This window comes from Anarrhichthys ocellatus, unplaced genomic scaffold (assembly GCF_004355925.1).
Source record: "Anarrhichthys ocellatus isolate YVR2014 unplaced genomic scaffold, GSC_Weel_1.0 scaffold130, whole genome shotgun sequence".
Lineage (NCBI taxonomy): Eukaryota > Metazoa > Chordata > Actinopteri > Perciformes > Anarhichadidae > Anarrhichthys > Anarrhichthys ocellatus.
The window spans coordinates 131,048-149,236 of record NW_022280160.1 but is presented as its reverse complement, the minus strand read 5'-3'; the positions used below and the strand labels follow the sequence as shown (position 1 = coordinate 149,236).

The window sequence follows — 18,189 nt, the reverse complement described above, 5'->3', positions numbered from 1 at the left end:
TTATTAAAATAAAACACATTATGTCCTTTTTCTCCAGAAAAACCAAGTCCACCACCAAAGCTGGGTGTGATTGATGTTACCAAGGAGAGCGTGTCCCTGGTCTGGGCCAAACCAGAACAAGACGGAGGCAGCAGAATTACTGGATACCTGCTGGAAGCTCTGGAGAAAGGCCAGGAGAAGTGGGTTAAGTGTGGCGTGACCAAGTCCATCCACTTCACAGTGTCTGGTCTGAGGGAGAATGCCGAGTACTTCTTCAGAGTCAGAGCAGAGAACCATGCTGGCTTCAGTGATATTAAGGAAATGGTCACCCCAGTAGTGGTCAAAGACCAGCTTGGTAGGTGTTATAGATCAGGCTGATCAGATTCAACAATGTGATTTGTGAAGACTAAGAAACACACACAACAGTGTGTATTTAACAATAAGCCAATATCCATTACTTGTAATTATTGTATATAACCAGGGAATAACCAAGTCAAACTACACAATATTTCTCTCAGTTTCCCCTGCTATAACTCACTTTGTTACTTTATTCCTCCAGAATCTCCTGAGATCAATATGAATGACTTCCCCCACAACACATTGTATGTTAGAGCCGGCTCCACCCTCAAGTGTGACATCCCACTCACAGGCCGGCCTTTGCCTCAAGTCTCCCTGTCCAAGGATAACGTTCGGCTCAAGTCAACAATGAGGTTCAACTCTGAAGTCACCCCTGACAGCATCAAGATCATTTTACGTGAGAGCATTGCTGGAGACTCAGGACGCTACGATATCACCGCCTCCAACTCCAGTGGAACCACCAAATCCTTTGTAAAAATAATGGTTCTGGACCGCCCCAGTGCTCCAGTTGGACCTGTGGAGCTGTTTGACGTCACAGAGGACAGCGTGAGCCTGAATTGGTTCCCACCGGCATATGAAGGTTGCAGCCCTATCACCAACTACATCATCCAGAAGAGAGAGACAACCACAGCCAACTGGATGGATGTCTCTTCTGCTGTGGCCCGCTGCACCATGAAGGTCATGAAGCTGACCACTGGCTTGGAGTACCAGTTCAGAATCAGGGCTGAGAACAGATATGGAATCAGCGAGCACATTGACTCGCCAACTGTCACTGTCAGACTTCCTTACAGTAAGTGATCTTTGTTTTACTTCCCTCTTTTATCATCACGTTATTATGTTTTCTATTCTGTTTTTCATGATGAACAAGGTAACACCCTTTATCTCTGAATTTTACCCCCAGCTATTCCTGAAGCTCCATCACCTCCAGAGATTACTCGTGTAACCAGGGAGACCATCAATTTGGCCTGGAAGGAGCCTCAGTCAGATGGCGGCAGCCATGTGTTTGGCTACCATCTCCAGATGAAAGACAGGAACAGCATCCTTTGGCAGAGGGTCAACAAAATGGTGATCCGTGCAACACACTTCAAGGTCACCAACATCAATGCTGGACTCATTTACGAGTTCAAGGTAGCAGCAGAGAACGCTGCTGGAATCAGTGCCTTCAGCAAGATGTCTGATGCAGTGCTGGCTATTGATGCCTGTGGTGAGTGGAATGTCAAAACCTTTCTTTAGCAATCAAGAATATCTGATATTGCTTCTTAGCAGCAGTTGTCTTATAATGAGTTTCCGTTGTTCCTGCAGAGCCACCGACCAACGTTCGTATAAGTGACATCACCAAGAATTCCATTAGCCTGGTCTGGCAGAGGCCCAACTACGATGGCGGATCCCCAATCACCGGTTACATCATTGAGAAGAGAGAAGGCGTTAGTGCCAGGTGGTCCAAGACTAACCTCGTCAATGTCTCAGAAACCCGCTTCACTGTGACTGGCCTAACCCAGGACGAGACGTACGAGTTTAGAGTCATGGCCAAGAATGCCGTTGGCTCAGTGAGCAACCCATCCATGACAGCTGGACCAGCCACATGTGTGGACACCTATGGTAGGTCTCTTTTGTTTTTCAGTATTTTATTCCAAACTATGGTTTGCCATAACATTTAGTGCATTTGCTCTCCTCAGAGAATTAACAAGTTACATTTGGGACACCGCATGGAAATATACTTTTTTCACCACAAGAATCCTAGCTACTCTCTTGTCCATCATGTTCCATCATATATGATGCATATATCCATCAGAATTTGAATTCACCTGCCTGATTTTTTGTTTATCATCCAGGTGCCCCAGAGATTGATATACCTCAAGAGTACTTCAGCGAAGTCAAGTACATGGCTGAATCTAATGTGGAGCTCAAGTTTAATATCACAGCCAAACCGGCTCCCACTATTGAGTGGTTTAAGGATGGCAGAGAGCTCGAGCCTACTGCCCAGCTCTCTTTCAAACACACATTTGAGTCCACCAATTTGTTCCTGAAGGAAACCACTCGCCTTAACTCTGGAATCTATGAGGTCAAGGTGAAGAATTCCCTAGGAACTGCGTCCGGCATGGTCAGGCTGCTCATTCAAGGTATTCAGATATTATTTAAACTGTATTTATGACGATAATTTTGCCTTGCATGAAATCTATCTTTATCTAAAAGTATAGTGGAGAGGAGGACACTGAAGACACTATTATCCATATTGGATAACCCGGACCACCCTCTCCACCACCTACTGCAGGGACAGCGGAGCACTTTCTCCAATAGACTGATTCAGCTCCGCTGTCACAAGGACCGATACAGGGGAACATTCCTGCCCACTGCTATTAGACTGTACAATAAATCACCTCTGGCCAGATCATCCTTCAATTGACGACAACACTGCTAACTGTTGTTGTTTGCTGTTGGTGATCCTTGCACTACTGTTTTTTACCTAGTTAGTTAACTTATACCATTCTATTTTATTGTATATACTGTGCATTTTTTATTTTCTTTAAATTTTCTTTAAATGTTATTATATTCTGCTCTGTTATCTTATTGTATATATTGAGCATCTTTCATCTTTCATATTTTTATGTTTACTCTGTAACTTCGTTTGCTGCTGCTACAAACAAATTTCCCCCTGGGGATGAATAAAGTATACATCTATCTATCTATCTATCTATCTATCTAGACCCTAACGTGCATGAATATGTCCTCCCCCTTCCCAGACAAGCCAGGCCCTCCTGCTGGAGAGATTCAGTTTAAGAAGGTGACGGCCGACAACATCACCATCATGTGGTCCCCGCCTGCTGACGAGGGCGGTGCCATGGTCACGCATTATATTGTGGAAAAGAGGGAAACCAGCAGGGTCATGTGGTCCATTATCTCAGAGAAATTGGTCGACTGCATTGTTAACGTGCCCAGACTCATCCAGGGCAATGAGTACATCTTCAGAATCCGTGGAGTCAACAAGTATGGCGTCGGAGACCCACTGGAGTCTGAACCTATAATCGCAAAGAATGCATTTGGTAAGCAAACGGAATAAACTCAACTGCTGTTCGATCCAGAGTTGATCATTTGCTTCGAAAAAATTGCTACACTTCAATGTATTATTTCACATTTGTCATATATACAAATGGCAAAAAAGATTTTCGATGTTTTTTCAACAATGGGAACTATTTTATTACATCTAACATTATTTTGCTTTCGTACAGTTGCTCCTAGCGAGCCATCCAAGCCTAAAGTGACTATGATCACCAAGTCTACCATGACAGTGATCTGGGAAAGACCGGCGTTGGATGGAGGCAGCGACATCGACGGCTACTACCTGGAGAAGAGGGAGAAGAAGAGTCTGCAGTGGTTCAAGGTTTGTTTGCTGTCCTGACCTTTACAGATTTTGTACTTAGGTAAAAGAAGCCAAACTGATAACTAGCATGTGCAGGCATCATAACATACTTTTTTTGTTGGCCAGGTGGTGAAGGGCACCATCAGAGACACCAGGCAGAAAGTCACCAACCTGACGGAGAACAACGAGTACCAGTACAGAGTTTGTGCTGTCAACAAGGCTGGAGCAGGAAACTACTCGGAGGCTTCTGACCTCTACAAGGCCTACGACCCCATCGGTATGCTTTTACTTATCACTTAGCATTGCCATGCCAGCCTTATAGGAATTTCTTCTTACGATTTGTTTATTGTTAATGTCTTTCTTCACATAGAGCAGTTAACAACATTCATTCCCTTTTGTCTTCTCCAGATCTCCCTGGTGAGCCATCCAAGCTGCGTGTGGTGGACTCCACAAAGACCTCCATCACCCTCGGCTGGGAGAAGCCCGTCTATGATGGCGGCAGTGAAGTCACACACTACATTCTGGAGCAGATGAACACAGAGGAAAGAGAATGGGTGATCACTAACTCAACGATCAAGACCTGCGAGTATGTGGTATCTCACCTCAAACCAGGAACCTACTACTTCTTCAGAGTCTTTGCTGTCAACACCAAGGGCAAAGGAGAAGACATCAAAATGTACCAGCCTGTGCAAGCCAAAGATATTTTGGGTTTGTATTCCTAACATCCCTCTATGGTATTGACACAGAACACGAGTCTTTTATACTCGTTTTATGACAGAGATAAAAAAGTATTGGTAATTAGCATGATTCAAGTTAATTTAGGCATTAAAAGGCTACTTCCTATACATTTGTATGGGTTCTAATCATTGCTATTGATTGCTATATTGAGCAAACATTATTTTCTGATGGCGTATAATTATGTCAATATTGATTAAACTAATTCATGCTCTGTACATTTCACTCCAACAGAGGAGGCTGATTTGGACTTGGACGTTCCGATGAAGACCCACTACACAGCCAGGGCCGGCCGTGACGTGGAAGTGTTTATCCCCCTGAAGGGACGCCCCACCCCCAATGTCACATGGCGCCGCAGCGACCGCAACATTTCTGCTGACAACCGCTACACAATCACCAGCACTGAGCGAGCCACCACACTCCTCATCCCCAAGGTCACCCGCGATGACCGCGGCAAGTACCTGCTGGAGATTGAGAATGGCGTGGGAGAACCCAAGATAATCACCGTTTCCCTGAAGGTTCTGGACAGTCCAGCCACCTGCCAGAAACTGATGGTCAAGAACGTGACGAGAGGAAAGCTGACCCTCAGCTGGGAGGCGCCTCTCATTGAAGGCGGGTCCCCTGTCACTCATTACATTGTGGAGAAAAAGGCCTCCACCATGAAGGCTTACCAGGTGATCAATGCCGAGTGTGCCAACACAACTTACAAGGTGTCAGGCCTGGAGGAGGACATAGCTTACTTCTTCCGTGTGTCTGCTGAAAATGAGTACGGTGTGGGCGACACCTGCGAAACCACTGAGCCTGTAAGAGCCACGGAGACACCTGGAGCTGTAAAGAACCTGGTGATGGCGGACTCTACAAAGAACTCTGTTACCCTGCAGTGGGCTAGACCTGACCACGATGGCGGCAGCCACATCACCGAATACATCATTGAGAAGAGAACCAGGGAAGAGGCCACCTGGAATTTGGGAGCAACATGCAAGCGCTTGAACTGTGAGGTGACGGGACTCAAGCAGGACGCTGTCATGGACTTCAGAGTGTTTGCCAAGAATGAGAAGGGCAACAGTGACTTCTCCATGATTACTGATATCACAGTGATGGACTTCATCATTCAACCCGAAGCCAGTCTCAGTGACTATCCCAAAGGCGAGCTTGCTGTTCGTATTGGTCAGAACATCCACATCGAGTTGCCCTTCAAGGGTAAACCAAGACCTGCAATCAGCTGGCTAAAGGATAACTTGCCTCTGAAGGAATGTGATAAGATTCGCTTCAGGACTACTGACAACAAGACCGCAGTCACAGTCAGAGGAGTCAAGAAGGAGCATGCCGGCCAGTACACCTTGGTTCTGGACAACAGAGTCATAAAGAACTACTTTGACATTAATGTGATCACTCTGGGTCCCCCATCAGTGCCTGTCGGACCCATCCGCTTCGATGAAATTAAAGCTCAAAGTATCATCATTTCCTGGGATAAGCCGAAGGAGGACGGAGGTGGTGAGATCACCTGCTACAGTGTGGAGAAACGTGAGACTTCTCATGCCAACTGGAAAATGGTCTGCTCCAGTGTTGCCAGGGCCACCTTCAAGATTCCCAACCTGGTAAAGGGAACTCAGTACCAGTTCAGAGTCCGTGCAGAGAACAAATATGGAGTTAGTGAATCACTCACCTCCTCAGAAATTGTTGCCGAACACCAGTACAAACCTCCAGGGCCAGCAGGAAAGCCAGTTTCCTTCAACGTCACCAGTGATGGTATGACAATCAGGTGGGAGGCCCCAGGCTTCGATGGAGGATCCCCCATTCTGGGCTATCATGTTGAAAAGAAGGACAGGAACAGCCTCTTGTGGCAAAAGGTGAACTCCACCATCATCTCCAACAAGGAGTACAGGATCATTGGTCTCATAGAGGGCCTGGAGTACTCCTTCAGAGTCTATGCTGAGAACAAGGCCGGACTGAGCCCTGTTAGTGAACAGAGCAAACATGCGCTCGCTATCGCCCCTGTTGGTAAGTACATGCTAAAGACTACCTCTTTCTGTGTTTAGGAATAGCTTTTTACTTATGGAAGCAGTCCAATATTTTTTGGAAATCCTCTTTATTTAGATAAGAAGATGGATATCAGTTTCGTCTTTGTTTATCCAGTACAGAAATAGGTCCAGGGCGTGCTTAGGCTCGCAAACACTAAAATTAGTTTCAAAGTTTATCAAGATCCTGTTTGCTTCTGTATTACTTCAGGATTCAGCACTATGGATAACTTGGTTCTTTCTCTTCTTAATTAGATCCACCTGGCAACCCTCAATGCATCGATGTAACCAGAGACTCAGTCACCCTGCAGTGGGACATCCCCAAGAAGGATGGTGGCAGCAAAATTGTTGGCTACAGTGTGGAGAGGCGCCAAGGGAGAGGCAAATGGCTGCGATGCAATTTCACTGATATCTGCGAGACTCAGTTCACTGTGACTGGTCTGTCTGCTGGAGACAGATTTGAGTTTAGAGTCATCGCCAGGAATGCTGTGGGCACAGTCAGTCCACCATCTAACTCCTCTGGATACATTATGACCAAGGATGAGAGCAGTAAGTACTTTAAAATTAAAAAAAGATTTATGGAAAATTATCATAAATGGTAGTTTTCTCACATCATTTGTTCGTTGTCTTTGCATCTGCAGTTACTCCTGAGATCGAGTGGTCTCCACACCAGGTGGTCACCCTGAAGGCTGGTGAGAACATTACCCTCAACTGCACCATCACTGGACGTCCCGTCCCCCAGGTTGTCTGGTATAAGGATGGCAAAGAGATTGACAAGAGGACCATGTATGACATCGAGATTACCACTGGCATTGGCACCAGCAGTCTTTTTGTTCGTGAAGCTGACAGGAACCACCGTGGCATCTACACCATAGAGGCCAAGAACAGTTCGGGTGCCAGGAAAGCTGATGCCAACGTCAGAGTACAAGGTTGGTAAACACTGCTGATGTTTCAATATCTGCCATTGTATGACACAAACCTACTCATGAACAAATTTAGAAGTAACTCCTCTACCTTCTGTTTCCCTTCAGACACCCCCGGACCTGTTGACGGTCCCATCCGTTTCACCGGTATCACGGCTGAGAAGTGCACCGTGTGGTGGAACCCGCCAGAAAACGACGGCTGTGCTGCCATTACCCACTACGTGGTGGAGAAGAGGGAGACATCCCGGATCTCCTGGGCCTTGATCACTTCCAAATGCGAAGCCTGTTCTTACAATGCTGCCAACCTCATCAAGGGCAATGAATACCAGTTCAGAATCTCTGCTGCCAACAAGTTAGGCATTGGCAAACCACTGGACTCTGATCCCATCATCGCCCAGATGCAATACAGTGAGTAAAGTCACTCAAGGGTATTTTCTGTCTTAAATATTGACCAAATCTTACAAACTTGCACTTGAATGTTGACGAAAAGAGAAACAAATTGCCTTTCCATTCAAAACTTGACTTCTTTAAATTTGACATGTATTCTGCTCTTCTCCTTAGCTGTGCCTGATGCCCCTGGTACCCCAGATGCCACCCATGTGACTGGAAACAGCATCACCACGTGCTGGACCAGGCCAAGGTCCGATGGAGGTAATGAGATCAAACACTACATCCTGGAGAGGAGAGAGAAGAAGAGCCTGCGCTGGGTGAAGGTCTCCTCCAAGAGGCCCATCACTGAGCTAAGACACCGTGTCCTTAACCTCACTGAGGGCAACGAGTACGAGTTCCGCGTCATGGCTGAAAATGGTGCTGGAATCGGACCGTCCAGCAGTACTTCCAGGCTCTTCAAATGCAAGGAACCAACCAGTGCTCCCAGTGCCCCCACATTAATAAAGGTAGGGTTGCAGGAACACTGCATATAAATGTAAGAGAAGAGCCATTCATGTAAAGGCGTTGAGGTCAATGTCACAATAATCAAATGCCAAATACATATATATTGTCAGATATATATCAATTATTAGAAATGTATTTTGAGTTATCAATATTACTATGAAATCACAAATTTGTTTCTATTTTAGTACAGAAGAAACCTCAAAATAACTTTAATGTCGAAAACCAGAATGTAGAGGAAAAATCTACCAAGAAAAATGTATTTTAAAACAATACTCTTTTCTTTTTGAACAGGTCGCTGACTCCACCAAGTCCTCTGTCACCGTGGAGTGGACCAAGCCAGTCTTCGATGGTGGCTTGGAAATCATTGGCTACAACATTGACATGTGCAAGGCCAGTCTGGAGGAGTGGCACAGAGTCAACAACCAGCTTTGCCACGACACCAGATACACTTCTAAGGGATTGGTGCCTGGAGAGTTCTACAAGTTCAGGGTCAGTGCTGTGAACGGATCTGGAGAGGGCGACGCCTCAGTGCTGGCAAGCGCTGTTCAGGCTCTGGACAGACTTACATCTCCTGAGATCGAACTCGATGCCAACTTCAAGCAGACTCACATTGTGAAGAATAGTGGCATTGTTACCCTTCAAGTTGCCTTCCGAGGCAAACCAGCTCCTCTCGCCACCTGGTCCAAGATAGATGGTGAGCTGCCTGTTATGGGCGATATCAACACCACAGATTCCTCCTCTACTCTCACCATCGAGGGTTGCACGAGGTACGAAGCGGGCAAATACGTCCTGTCCCTGGAGAACAACAGCGGGCGCAAGTCCATCACGTTCACTGTCAAAGTGCTGGACACGCCTGGACCTCCGGGAGCTATCGCCTTCAAAGACGTTATCCGCGGAGCCTTGACTGTTATGTGGGATGCCCCTGCCAATGACGGCGGAGCCCGAATCCATCACTACATTGTTGACAAGCGCGAGGCCAGCCGTCTTGCCTGGCAGGAAGTCAGCACCAAGTGCTCTCGCCAGATGATTAGGGTAACTGGTCTGGATATTGGTCTGCCATATGTGTTCAGGGTGATTGCTGTAAACCAGTATGGCCAGGGAGAACCTCATGAAATGACTGAGCCCATCATTGCCACAGAGGAACCCGCACCACCCAAAAGACTGGATGTTGTCGACACCACCAACTCCACAGCCTCCCTGGTATGGCTGAAGCCCGAGCATGACGGAGGCAGCCGCATCAGAGGCTACATCATTGAATTCAGAGCTAAAGACACTGACCGCTGGGTTGTTGGTGGAGAGACCAAATCCCAGAAGATGCTGTTGGAGGGTCTGATTCACAACACAGAGTATGACTTCAGAGTCAAGGCCAAGAACGACGCTGGAATCAGCGAGCCTCAGGCCACCTTCAGCTCTGTGGTCATTAAAGAGCAATGCATCGAACCAACCGCTGACCTCAGCAGCATCACCAACCAGCTCATCACCTGCAAGACCTCCAACACCTTCACAATTGACATCCCCATCAGCGGCAGGCCAGCACCAAAGGTCACCTGGAAGCTGGAGGAGATGAAGCTCAAGGAGACGGACAGAGTCTTGATCAAAACCACAAAGGAGAGCACCACTTTGGTGGTGAAAGACAGCAAGAGAAGCGACAGCGGCAAGTACTACCTGACCCTGGAGAACGTTGCTGGTGTGAAGACGTTCACAGTGACCGTAGCTGTTGTTGGCCGACCAACTCCACCCACGGGCCCTGTGGAAATCTCTGGAGTCTCCTCAGAGTCCTGCAACCTGGCCTGGTCCGAGCCAGCTGACGATGGCGGCAGTGACATCAGCAACTACATCGTGGAAAAACGAGAGTCCGGCTCTGCCTCTTGGCAAGTAGTGAACTCCAGTGTAAAGAGAACCACCATCAAAGTGACTCACCTTACCAAGTATATGGAGTACACCTTCAGAGTCTGCGCTGAGAACAAGTTTGGAGTCAGCAAGTCCACCGAATCTGCTGCTGTTGTGATTGAGCATCCATTCGGTGAGTTCTGTTCAACAGTTATACAAAATATAAATGCATGTCCTGTTTTAATACATATACAATGCATGCCAAAGATTACATTTACAAATGTATTTCAAATATAAGATTCCCTATTGTCACTCACTTCCACTTCTTTTCCACAGTTGCTCCAAGTCCTCCAACTCGTCCAGATGTGGTATCTGTGTCCGCCAACGCCATCAGCATCAAATGGGACTTGCCGTATGACGATGGTGGCAGCAAGGTGTCGGGCTACTGGATCGAGAAAAAGGAGAGAAACACGATCCTGTGGGTGAGGGAGAACAAGCTGCCCTGCCTGGAGTGCCACTACAAGGTGTCCAGCCTGATCGAGGGCCTGGAGTACCAGTTCAGGGTGTACGCCATGAACATCTCCGGATTCAGCAAGGCCAGCGAGGCTTCCAGACCCGTGGTGGCACTCAATCCTGTTGGTGAGGGAAACATTCATGTCTTAAATACGTGAACTAATGACATGATTAGTGATTAGTCATCGTGCTGTTTAGCACGATGACTAATCAACAAAACATTTTGGTGGACGAAGGCCCTAACAACTGGTTAGCAAATTCATCTGTTAATCAGTTAAAACGGTTAAATCTGTTCATACAGACCTTAATGAAGCCTGAGTTATAGTTTTTAAATACCCCCCACCCCCCTCCTCAGATCCTCCTGGTAAACCTGAGGTGACAGACATCACCCGGTCCTCCGTGTCCTTGTGCTGGACCGTGCCTCTCAACGATGGCGGCAGCAGGATCGTTGGTTACGTGGTGGAGAGGAAGGTCCACAGCACGGATGAGTGGGACGACAACCGCTGGCTCAAGTGCAACTACACCACCATCAGTGAGAACTACTTCACCGTCACCAACCTGGGAGAGGGAGAGACCTTTGAGTACCGCGTTATCGCCAAGAATGCAGCCGGTGTCCAAAGTGCACCCTCAGAGGTCACCGGACCGGTCACATGCAAGGATGAGTACTGTAAGTTAAAGAGTCGCAGAGTGTTCATATTCATTATCAGTTTAGATTCAGAGCTCATGGAGGAGCTGACACATAGATATGGCTTTTATCATTTAGGCTTCTGTTCCTCATATGGGACACATAAAGTATAATCTATAGATTAACCCTTTGAACCCCAAAATCCATGAATAGAATATTTGATAAAAATGACTAAGAACAAAGATCATTGTTTGCTATTAATTATACTGTAGCATCTGTACAAAAATAAATATATATATATTGATAATATAAAATCTAATCTTCTATCCGCAGCTCCTCCGAAAGCAGAGCTGGACAGTAAGCTGGTGGGTGAGACCATCACGGTCAATGCCGGCTCAGACCTGATCCTGGACGGCGCCGTGGGCGGTAAACCGGAGCCCACAGTCTACTGGTCGAAGGGCGACAAGATTCTAGAGCTCGGCGAGAAATACTCGCTGACCTACACCGCTACCAGAGCCATGGCCGTCATCAAGAACTGCGACAGATATGACACGGGCAGATACATCCTGACCGCCAAGAACGCCGGCGGAATCAAGACCGCAGTCGTCAGCGTTAAAGTTCTGGGTGAGCGGCGGAGAAACGACATGAGTTCAGCTGTAAAATCCTAACAAAACATTTTAGTAGAGTAACTGTTTCTTCCTTCTCCAGACACTCCTGGAGCTCCGACTGATAAGATCGCCATCAGCAGAGTGACGGAGGAGAAGTGTACGGTGTCCTGGAAGATCCCTCTGGAGGACGGTGGAGACCTCGTCACCCATTACATCGTGGAGCGCCGCGAGACCAGCCGACTCAACTGGGTCATCATGGAGACCGAGTGCAAGACGCTGTCGTGTGTCAGCTCCAGGCTGATCAAGAGCAACGAGTACGTCTTCAGAGTCAGAGGAGTCAACAAGTTCGGCCCCGGAGTTCCTCTGGAGTCCGAACCCGTCATCGCCAGGAATGCCTACAGTAAGATTTGAACAATTCTACCTGAGAAATTCATGATTTTGGGGCATACAGTAGACATGTTTTTTCTTGTTAAATTTGATATTTTTATCTTGAAATTTTGAGATTGCTAAATGCAGTTGCAGATCAAGAGGTTTTAAAACAGTTAGATAGAAATATTTACAGTAATATCCAGCAAAGGTTTAGATTATATTTCATTATTGGGAGACAAAAAGTACATTTTTCTTACGTATTAATGCCACAACACATGATATGTACACAATAATGTCCTGTTCCATCGTAGAATTAGGCCTCATGTAACAGGATGTAGATTTGTTCCCGTGACTCTGATCTTTCCCACCTGATCTTCCTCAGCCTTCACGTCCCAGCCGGGCACTCCGGAGGTCACAGCGGTGGGTAAGGAGCACGTCGTCATCGAGTGGCTGAAGCCCGAGAGCGACGGAGGCAGCGAGATCAAAACCTACCTGGTGGACAAACGAGAGACGAGCAGCACCAGGTGGGCACGACTTCTGAAGAAGATAAAGGACAGAATATATTTCCTTAGCGTCTCTCTTTCTCATGGTATCTTTTCGCTTCTTCTCTGGACAAGGTGGACTCGTGTGAATAAGAATTACACCATCTACGATACCCGTCTGAAGATCACGGGCCTGCTGGAGGGAAGCGAGTACCAGTTCAGGGTGACGGCTGTCAACGCTGCCGGAGACAGCCAGCCGAGCGACGCCTCACCGTACATCCTCTGCAAAGAACCCACATGTAAGATTTCATAGTCTTCAATCTTTAAAAACAGGTGCAAAAGGTCTATTTTTTCCATTTGATGGAATTATGTCGGAACAAGTAGATAAAAAAACATATGTATTCATCCCCTTCTACTCCCAGATACCCCAGCTCCTCCATCAATGCCTCGTATCACCGACACGACCAAGCACAGCATCAGCATGACCTGGACCAGGCCCATGTACGACGGCGGCTCGGACGTCAGCGACTACGTGGTGGAGATCCTGGAGGAGGGCACCGAGCAGTGGTACCGCGCCACCGCCAAAGCCCTCAAGACCAACGAGTACGTGGCCGCCGGCCTGGCATCCAACAAGAAGTACAGATTCAGAGTAGCTGCCATCAACAGCAAAGGGACCGGGGAGTTCAGTGAACCCAGCGCTGAGGTTGAGCCGCTGGAGAAAATCGGTGAGTTATGTCAGAAACATAGTACAGTAATTACCTTAAATCCACACAGCACTGAAGATGTGACACAATTATCACTGCAGAAGTTGGAGAAAGTAAACTTCAGTGAGACAAAATGTCATTTCAACACATAGTTTATAGGCTTACTATAAAATCTCACTCTATATTTTATTTTACACAATTTCTACATGATTAAAAAAAAAATCAAAACATTTTTTATTAAGTTGTGAATCATATTGAGGTATGTACGGAACCCCGAGAGGCAAGGAAGAAAAAACATTTTCTGTTTATTACTTTTTTTTTATTCTGTGAAATTAGATAAAACTAACACAATATACTACATATATTAAATAATTATATAATAACACTCACATGGAAGAAAACATAACTTCTCTTAGTTCCATTTAGAACACGAGGTCGTGGTGCACTTCAGCCTCTAGTGGCCGAGTATTACAACACTTCAATGCATGTTTAGCATGTTTTTGGTCAAATTGTGCTTTCCAAACAGGGGTTTCCCACACTTTATCAGTGTCATATTTCAACTTGTTACATGGCAATTTGCCTCATTATTGAACTTACTATTATCCACCCGCTCTCAGAAATGCCCGACCTGGAGCTGGCCGACGACCTGAAGAAGACGGTGTGTCTGCGCGCCGGAGGAACTATGCGCCTGGTTGTGTTTGTCACCGGCCGGCCAGCACCAGTGGTGGCCTGGAGGAAGACGGGTGTGGAGCTGCAGAGCCGCGGCTACATTGAACACACCGACAGCTTCACCGCACTGACGGTGGAGAAGATCAACCGCTATGACTCCGGAAAATATGTTGTGGAGGCGGAGAACCCGTCTGGCAAGAAGACCGCCACCATCCTGGTTAAAGTCTACGGTAAGTCATCCCAAGTCTCCTCAGATACCAAATATTACAGTGAAAATGTATAAAAAACAAAAAAAGGTGCACAAAGTTTGCACCATTTGCAAAGTTATGTTTTTCCGGTAAAAACACACTAATATCTTCTCTTCCTGCAGACACTCCTGGTCCTCCAAGTTCTGTGAACGTGAAGGACTACACTAAGGAGTCGGTTGTGATCACCTGGGACGTCCCAAGCATCGACGGCGGTGCTCACGTCAGTAACTACATTGTAGAGAAGCGTGACGCCAACATGAAGACATACAAGACTATCACCACTGAATGTAGGAAGACCCTGTTCAGGATCACCGGTCTGGAGCAGGGAGTACACTACTTCTTCAGAGTCCTGCCCGAGAACATCTATGGTGTTGGGGAGCCCTGTGAGACATCCGAGGCCGTGCTGCTGTGCGAGGTACCGTCGGTGCCTCAGGACCTCCGGGTTGTGGATGTCACCAAGTCCTCCGTCACACTGCACTGGTTGAAGCCGCTGCACGACGGCGGCAGCAGGCTGACGAGCTTCGTCGTGGACGCCTGCAAGGTGGGGACAGACAGGTGGAGCGTCGTGGCAACAGTCAAGGCCTCAGTGTCCCAGCACACCATCCAGTCTCTGACCGAGAACGACCAGTACCTCTTCAGGGTGCGAGCCACCAACAGCAAGGGAGCCAGCGAGACGATGGACACCGTCACTCCTGTCGTCATCCAGGATATCAAGGGTGAGAAAGACATCACAACACATCCACAAATCATCACACAAACTCTCCACAGAAATCATTCACATATAATAAACATATAACATCTCTTTCTGTGTATTCCAGTGATGCCCAAGATCGACATGACCAGCATCCCTCAGAAGATCGTCCACGTGCACCGCGGCAAACCCATCGACTTCAACATCCCCATCAAGGCCAGACCGCAGCCGGTCTGCTCCTGGTCCTTTGGCGGCGTTAAACTGAAGGACAGCCTGGACCGTATCAAGATCGACAGCAACGGAAAATACACCCACCTCGTCATCCGCGAGACCACCATCAACGACACGGGAAACTACTCGCTTGAGGTGAAGAACGCTGTTGGAATGGCAACTGAGGTCATCAAGGTCATCATCCTCGGTAAGGAGACAACTGAGAAGTTGTGCCTGTTAAAGAACAATTTTACCGATTGAGACCCGAAATGTTGCAACCATACAGATGCTTTACTAAATCAAGTAAAATTAAAATGTTATGCTGTCTTCCTGTGTCCGTCCAGACAAACCAGGCGTCCCAGTCGGTCCGGTGAAGATCGAGGAGAATGACGGCGTGTCGGTGACGGTCAGCTGGGAACCTCCAGAGAAAGACGGCGGTTCCAACGTCAGCGGCTACGTGGTGGAGCAGCGCGACGCCCACCGGCCAGGTTGGCTCACCATCTCAGAGTCAGTGACCCGACCCTGCTTCAAGTTCACCAGACTTACCGAGGGAACAGAGTACGTGTTCCGCGCTGCCGCCATGAATCGCTTCGGTGTTGGCGGCTTCCTGCAGTCTGAGGTGGTGGAGTGCAAGAGTGCTAAGAGTGAGTTATATTTCCACCATAAGTGTACTTTTTCTGTCCTCTATGTGCTCTTTCTTTTACCTGTGGGCTCCAACAATTCAGAGGTTCAGTGAATCCCTTTTATTAATTTGTGCCCATCTGTTTTCTCCTGTGTAGCCATCCCTGGTCCTCCAAGCTGTCCAGAGGTGATTGATGTCACCCACGAGGGTATGACCCTGACCTGGCAACCACCCGAGGACAACGGTGGCTCAACCATTGCCGGCTACATCGTCGAACGTAAGGAGGCGCACTCTGACAGGTGGATGAAGATCAACAAGAACCCTGTAACCATGACCAGGTACCGCTCTTCTGGCCTGATAGAGGGCCTGGAGTACGAATACCGTATCACCGCCATCAACTCCAGAGGAGCTGGCAAACCCAGCGAGAGCTCAGCCGTCAACGTTGCCATGGATCCCATCGGTACGTGTTATTGCTGATCTTCTGTAATGTCATTTAACGGGCTTCATTCTTGAAAGCCTCACCACCTATTTTGAATTAATCCTACCAGTGTGGAGTCAGCATATTTATCTAAAGTCACGGTATTTTTTGAACAGAGCCTCCAGGTCCTCCAGTTCAGCCCACCGTCACAGATACCACCAGGACCTCCGTCTCTCTGGCCTGGCAGCCACCTGAAGAAGAGGGTGGTTCTGTCATCACTGGTTACTTCATCGAGATGCAGAAGGTGGACCAGGTGGAATGGACACTGTGCAACACCACGCCCACCAAGATGTGCGAGTACACGCTCACCCACATGCCCCAGGGCGCCGAGTACAAGTTCAGGGTCATCGCCTGCAACGCTGGTGGTTCTGGAGAGCCTGCTGATATTCCTGGAGTGGTTAAAGTCCAGGAGATGCTCGGTAAAAATCCATAAATTACAGTTTCATTTTACAGTCAAATACCTGTCACACTTTTACTTTGTTTTAAATGATTTAATATGCATATTTTTTGTCTTTTAATCTGTAATTTAACTAACAAAAATCGAATTTGTGTCTTCCTCAGGTCATCCCGACTACGAGCTCGATCAAAAATACGCGGAGGGCTACGTGGTGCGGCAGGGCGGAGTCGTCCATCTGTCTGTGCCCATCAAGGGTAAACCCATCCCTATATGCAAGTGGACCAAGGACGGTCGGGACATCTCCCACCGGGCCATGATCGCCACCCATGATGACATCACCGAACTGGTCATCAAAGAGGCGCACAAAGACGACACCGGCACCTACGACCTGGTGCTGGAGAACAAATGTGGCAGGAAGGCCGTATACATCAAGGTGAGCTGCTTATCTTGCAGATAAATGTACTTCAGTAACAGAAGTGAAATTAAAAGAAATGTATTTGGAGCTTAATTTTCTGTATATCTCTACTCCAGGTGAAGGTGATCGGTCGCCCTGACATCCCAGAAGGCCCTCTGGAGTTTGATGACATTCAGGCCAGATCGGTCCGGGTCAGCTGGAGGCCACCGTCAGATGATGGCGGCTCCGACATTCTGGGATACATCGTGGAAAGGCGAGAGGTACCCAAGGCTGCCTGGTGTACCGTAGACTCCCGGGTAGCTGAGACCTCTCTGGTGGTGAAGGGCCTGAAGGAGAATGTGCAGTACCACTTCAAGATTTCTGCCGAGAACCAGTTCGGCGTCAGCAGATCTCTCAAGTCTGAGGAGGCTGTTACACCGAAAACACCACTTTGTGAGTTTTGTTTTGCGATTGTTCTGAATGTCCAATCCCTCGTAGCATTGAGTATGTGTTGGCCAAAATAAGTGAATAGGCCGTGTTCTGATTAGAAATACACATTGAACACAATATATACAGTTGTGTGAAAAAGTGTTTGCCCCCTTCCTGATTTCTTATTTTTTTGCATGTTTGTCACACTTAAATGTTTCAGATCATCAAACAAATTTAAATATTAGACAAAGATAACACAAGTAAACACAAAATGCAGTTTTTAAATGAAGGTTTTTATTATTAAGGGAAAAAAAAAATCAAAACCTACATGGCCCTGTGTGAAAAAGTGATTGCCCCCCCCTGTTAAAACATAAATTAACTGTGGTTTATCACATCTTTGGAAAGCTGAGTTCAATTTCTCTAGCCACACCCAGGCCTGATTACTGCCACACCTGTTCTCAATCAAGAAATCACTTAAATAGGACCTGCCTGACAAAGTGAGGTAGACCAAAAGATCCTCAAAAGCTAGACATCATGCTGCGATCCAAAGAAATTCAGGAACAAATGAGAAACAAAGTAATTGAGATCTATCAGTCTGGAAAAGGTTACAAAGCCATTTCTAAAGCTTTGGGACTCCAGCGAACCACAGTGAGAGC

The 18,189-nt window shown here is 47.3% G+C and overlaps 1 protein-coding gene across 1 annotated transcript in view; it reads left to right on the top strand.

The window, feature by feature from the left end:
• The window catches only part of ttn.2 (titin, tandem duplicate 2), a 238,002-nt gene that overhangs the window by 206,648 nt on the left and 13,165 nt on the right, over positions 1 to 18,189 (top strand). Inside the window, exons 210-239 of the mRNA XM_031877239.1 lie at positions 38 to 334; positions 539 to 1,126; positions 1,238 to 1,540; positions 1,639 to 1,935; positions 2,169 to 2,456; positions 3,078 to 3,377; positions 3,564 to 3,715; positions 3,821 to 3,971; positions 4,103 to 4,402; positions 4,664 to 6,430; positions 6,703 to 6,996; positions 7,089 to 7,376; positions 7,479 to 7,778; positions 7,932 to 8,266; positions 8,556 to 10,287; positions 10,431 to 10,733; positions 10,963 to 11,274; positions 11,566 to 11,856; positions 11,941 to 12,240; positions 12,592 to 12,733; positions 12,827 to 12,990; positions 13,114 to 13,416; positions 14,013 to 14,294; positions 14,435 to 15,028; positions 15,131 to 15,421; positions 15,558 to 15,857; positions 15,993 to 16,295; positions 16,430 to 16,732; positions 16,875 to 17,143; positions 17,242 to 17,557. Of these exons, the coding sequence (XP_031733099.1) occupies positions 38 to 334; positions 539 to 1,126; positions 1,238 to 1,540; positions 1,639 to 1,935; positions 2,169 to 2,456; positions 3,078 to 3,377; positions 3,564 to 3,715; positions 3,821 to 3,971; positions 4,103 to 4,402; positions 4,664 to 6,430; positions 6,703 to 6,996; positions 7,089 to 7,376; positions 7,479 to 7,778; positions 7,932 to 8,266; positions 8,556 to 10,287; positions 10,431 to 10,733; positions 10,963 to 11,274; positions 11,566 to 11,856; positions 11,941 to 12,240; positions 12,592 to 12,733; positions 12,827 to 12,990; positions 13,114 to 13,416; positions 14,013 to 14,294; positions 14,435 to 15,028; positions 15,131 to 15,421; positions 15,558 to 15,857; positions 15,993 to 16,295; positions 16,430 to 16,732; positions 16,875 to 17,143; positions 17,242 to 17,557 (11,865 nt within the window). The remainder of the gene's footprint in view (positions 1 to 37; positions 335 to 538; positions 1,127 to 1,237; positions 1,541 to 1,638; positions 1,936 to 2,168; positions 2,457 to 3,077; positions 3,378 to 3,563; positions 3,716 to 3,820; positions 3,972 to 4,102; positions 4,403 to 4,663; positions 6,431 to 6,702; positions 6,997 to 7,088; positions 7,377 to 7,478; positions 7,779 to 7,931; positions 8,267 to 8,555; positions 10,288 to 10,430; positions 10,734 to 10,962; positions 11,275 to 11,565; positions 11,857 to 11,940; positions 12,241 to 12,591; positions 12,734 to 12,826; positions 12,991 to 13,113; positions 13,417 to 14,012; positions 14,295 to 14,434; positions 15,029 to 15,130; positions 15,422 to 15,557; positions 15,858 to 15,992; positions 16,296 to 16,429; positions 16,733 to 16,874; positions 17,144 to 17,241; positions 17,558 to 18,189) is intronic.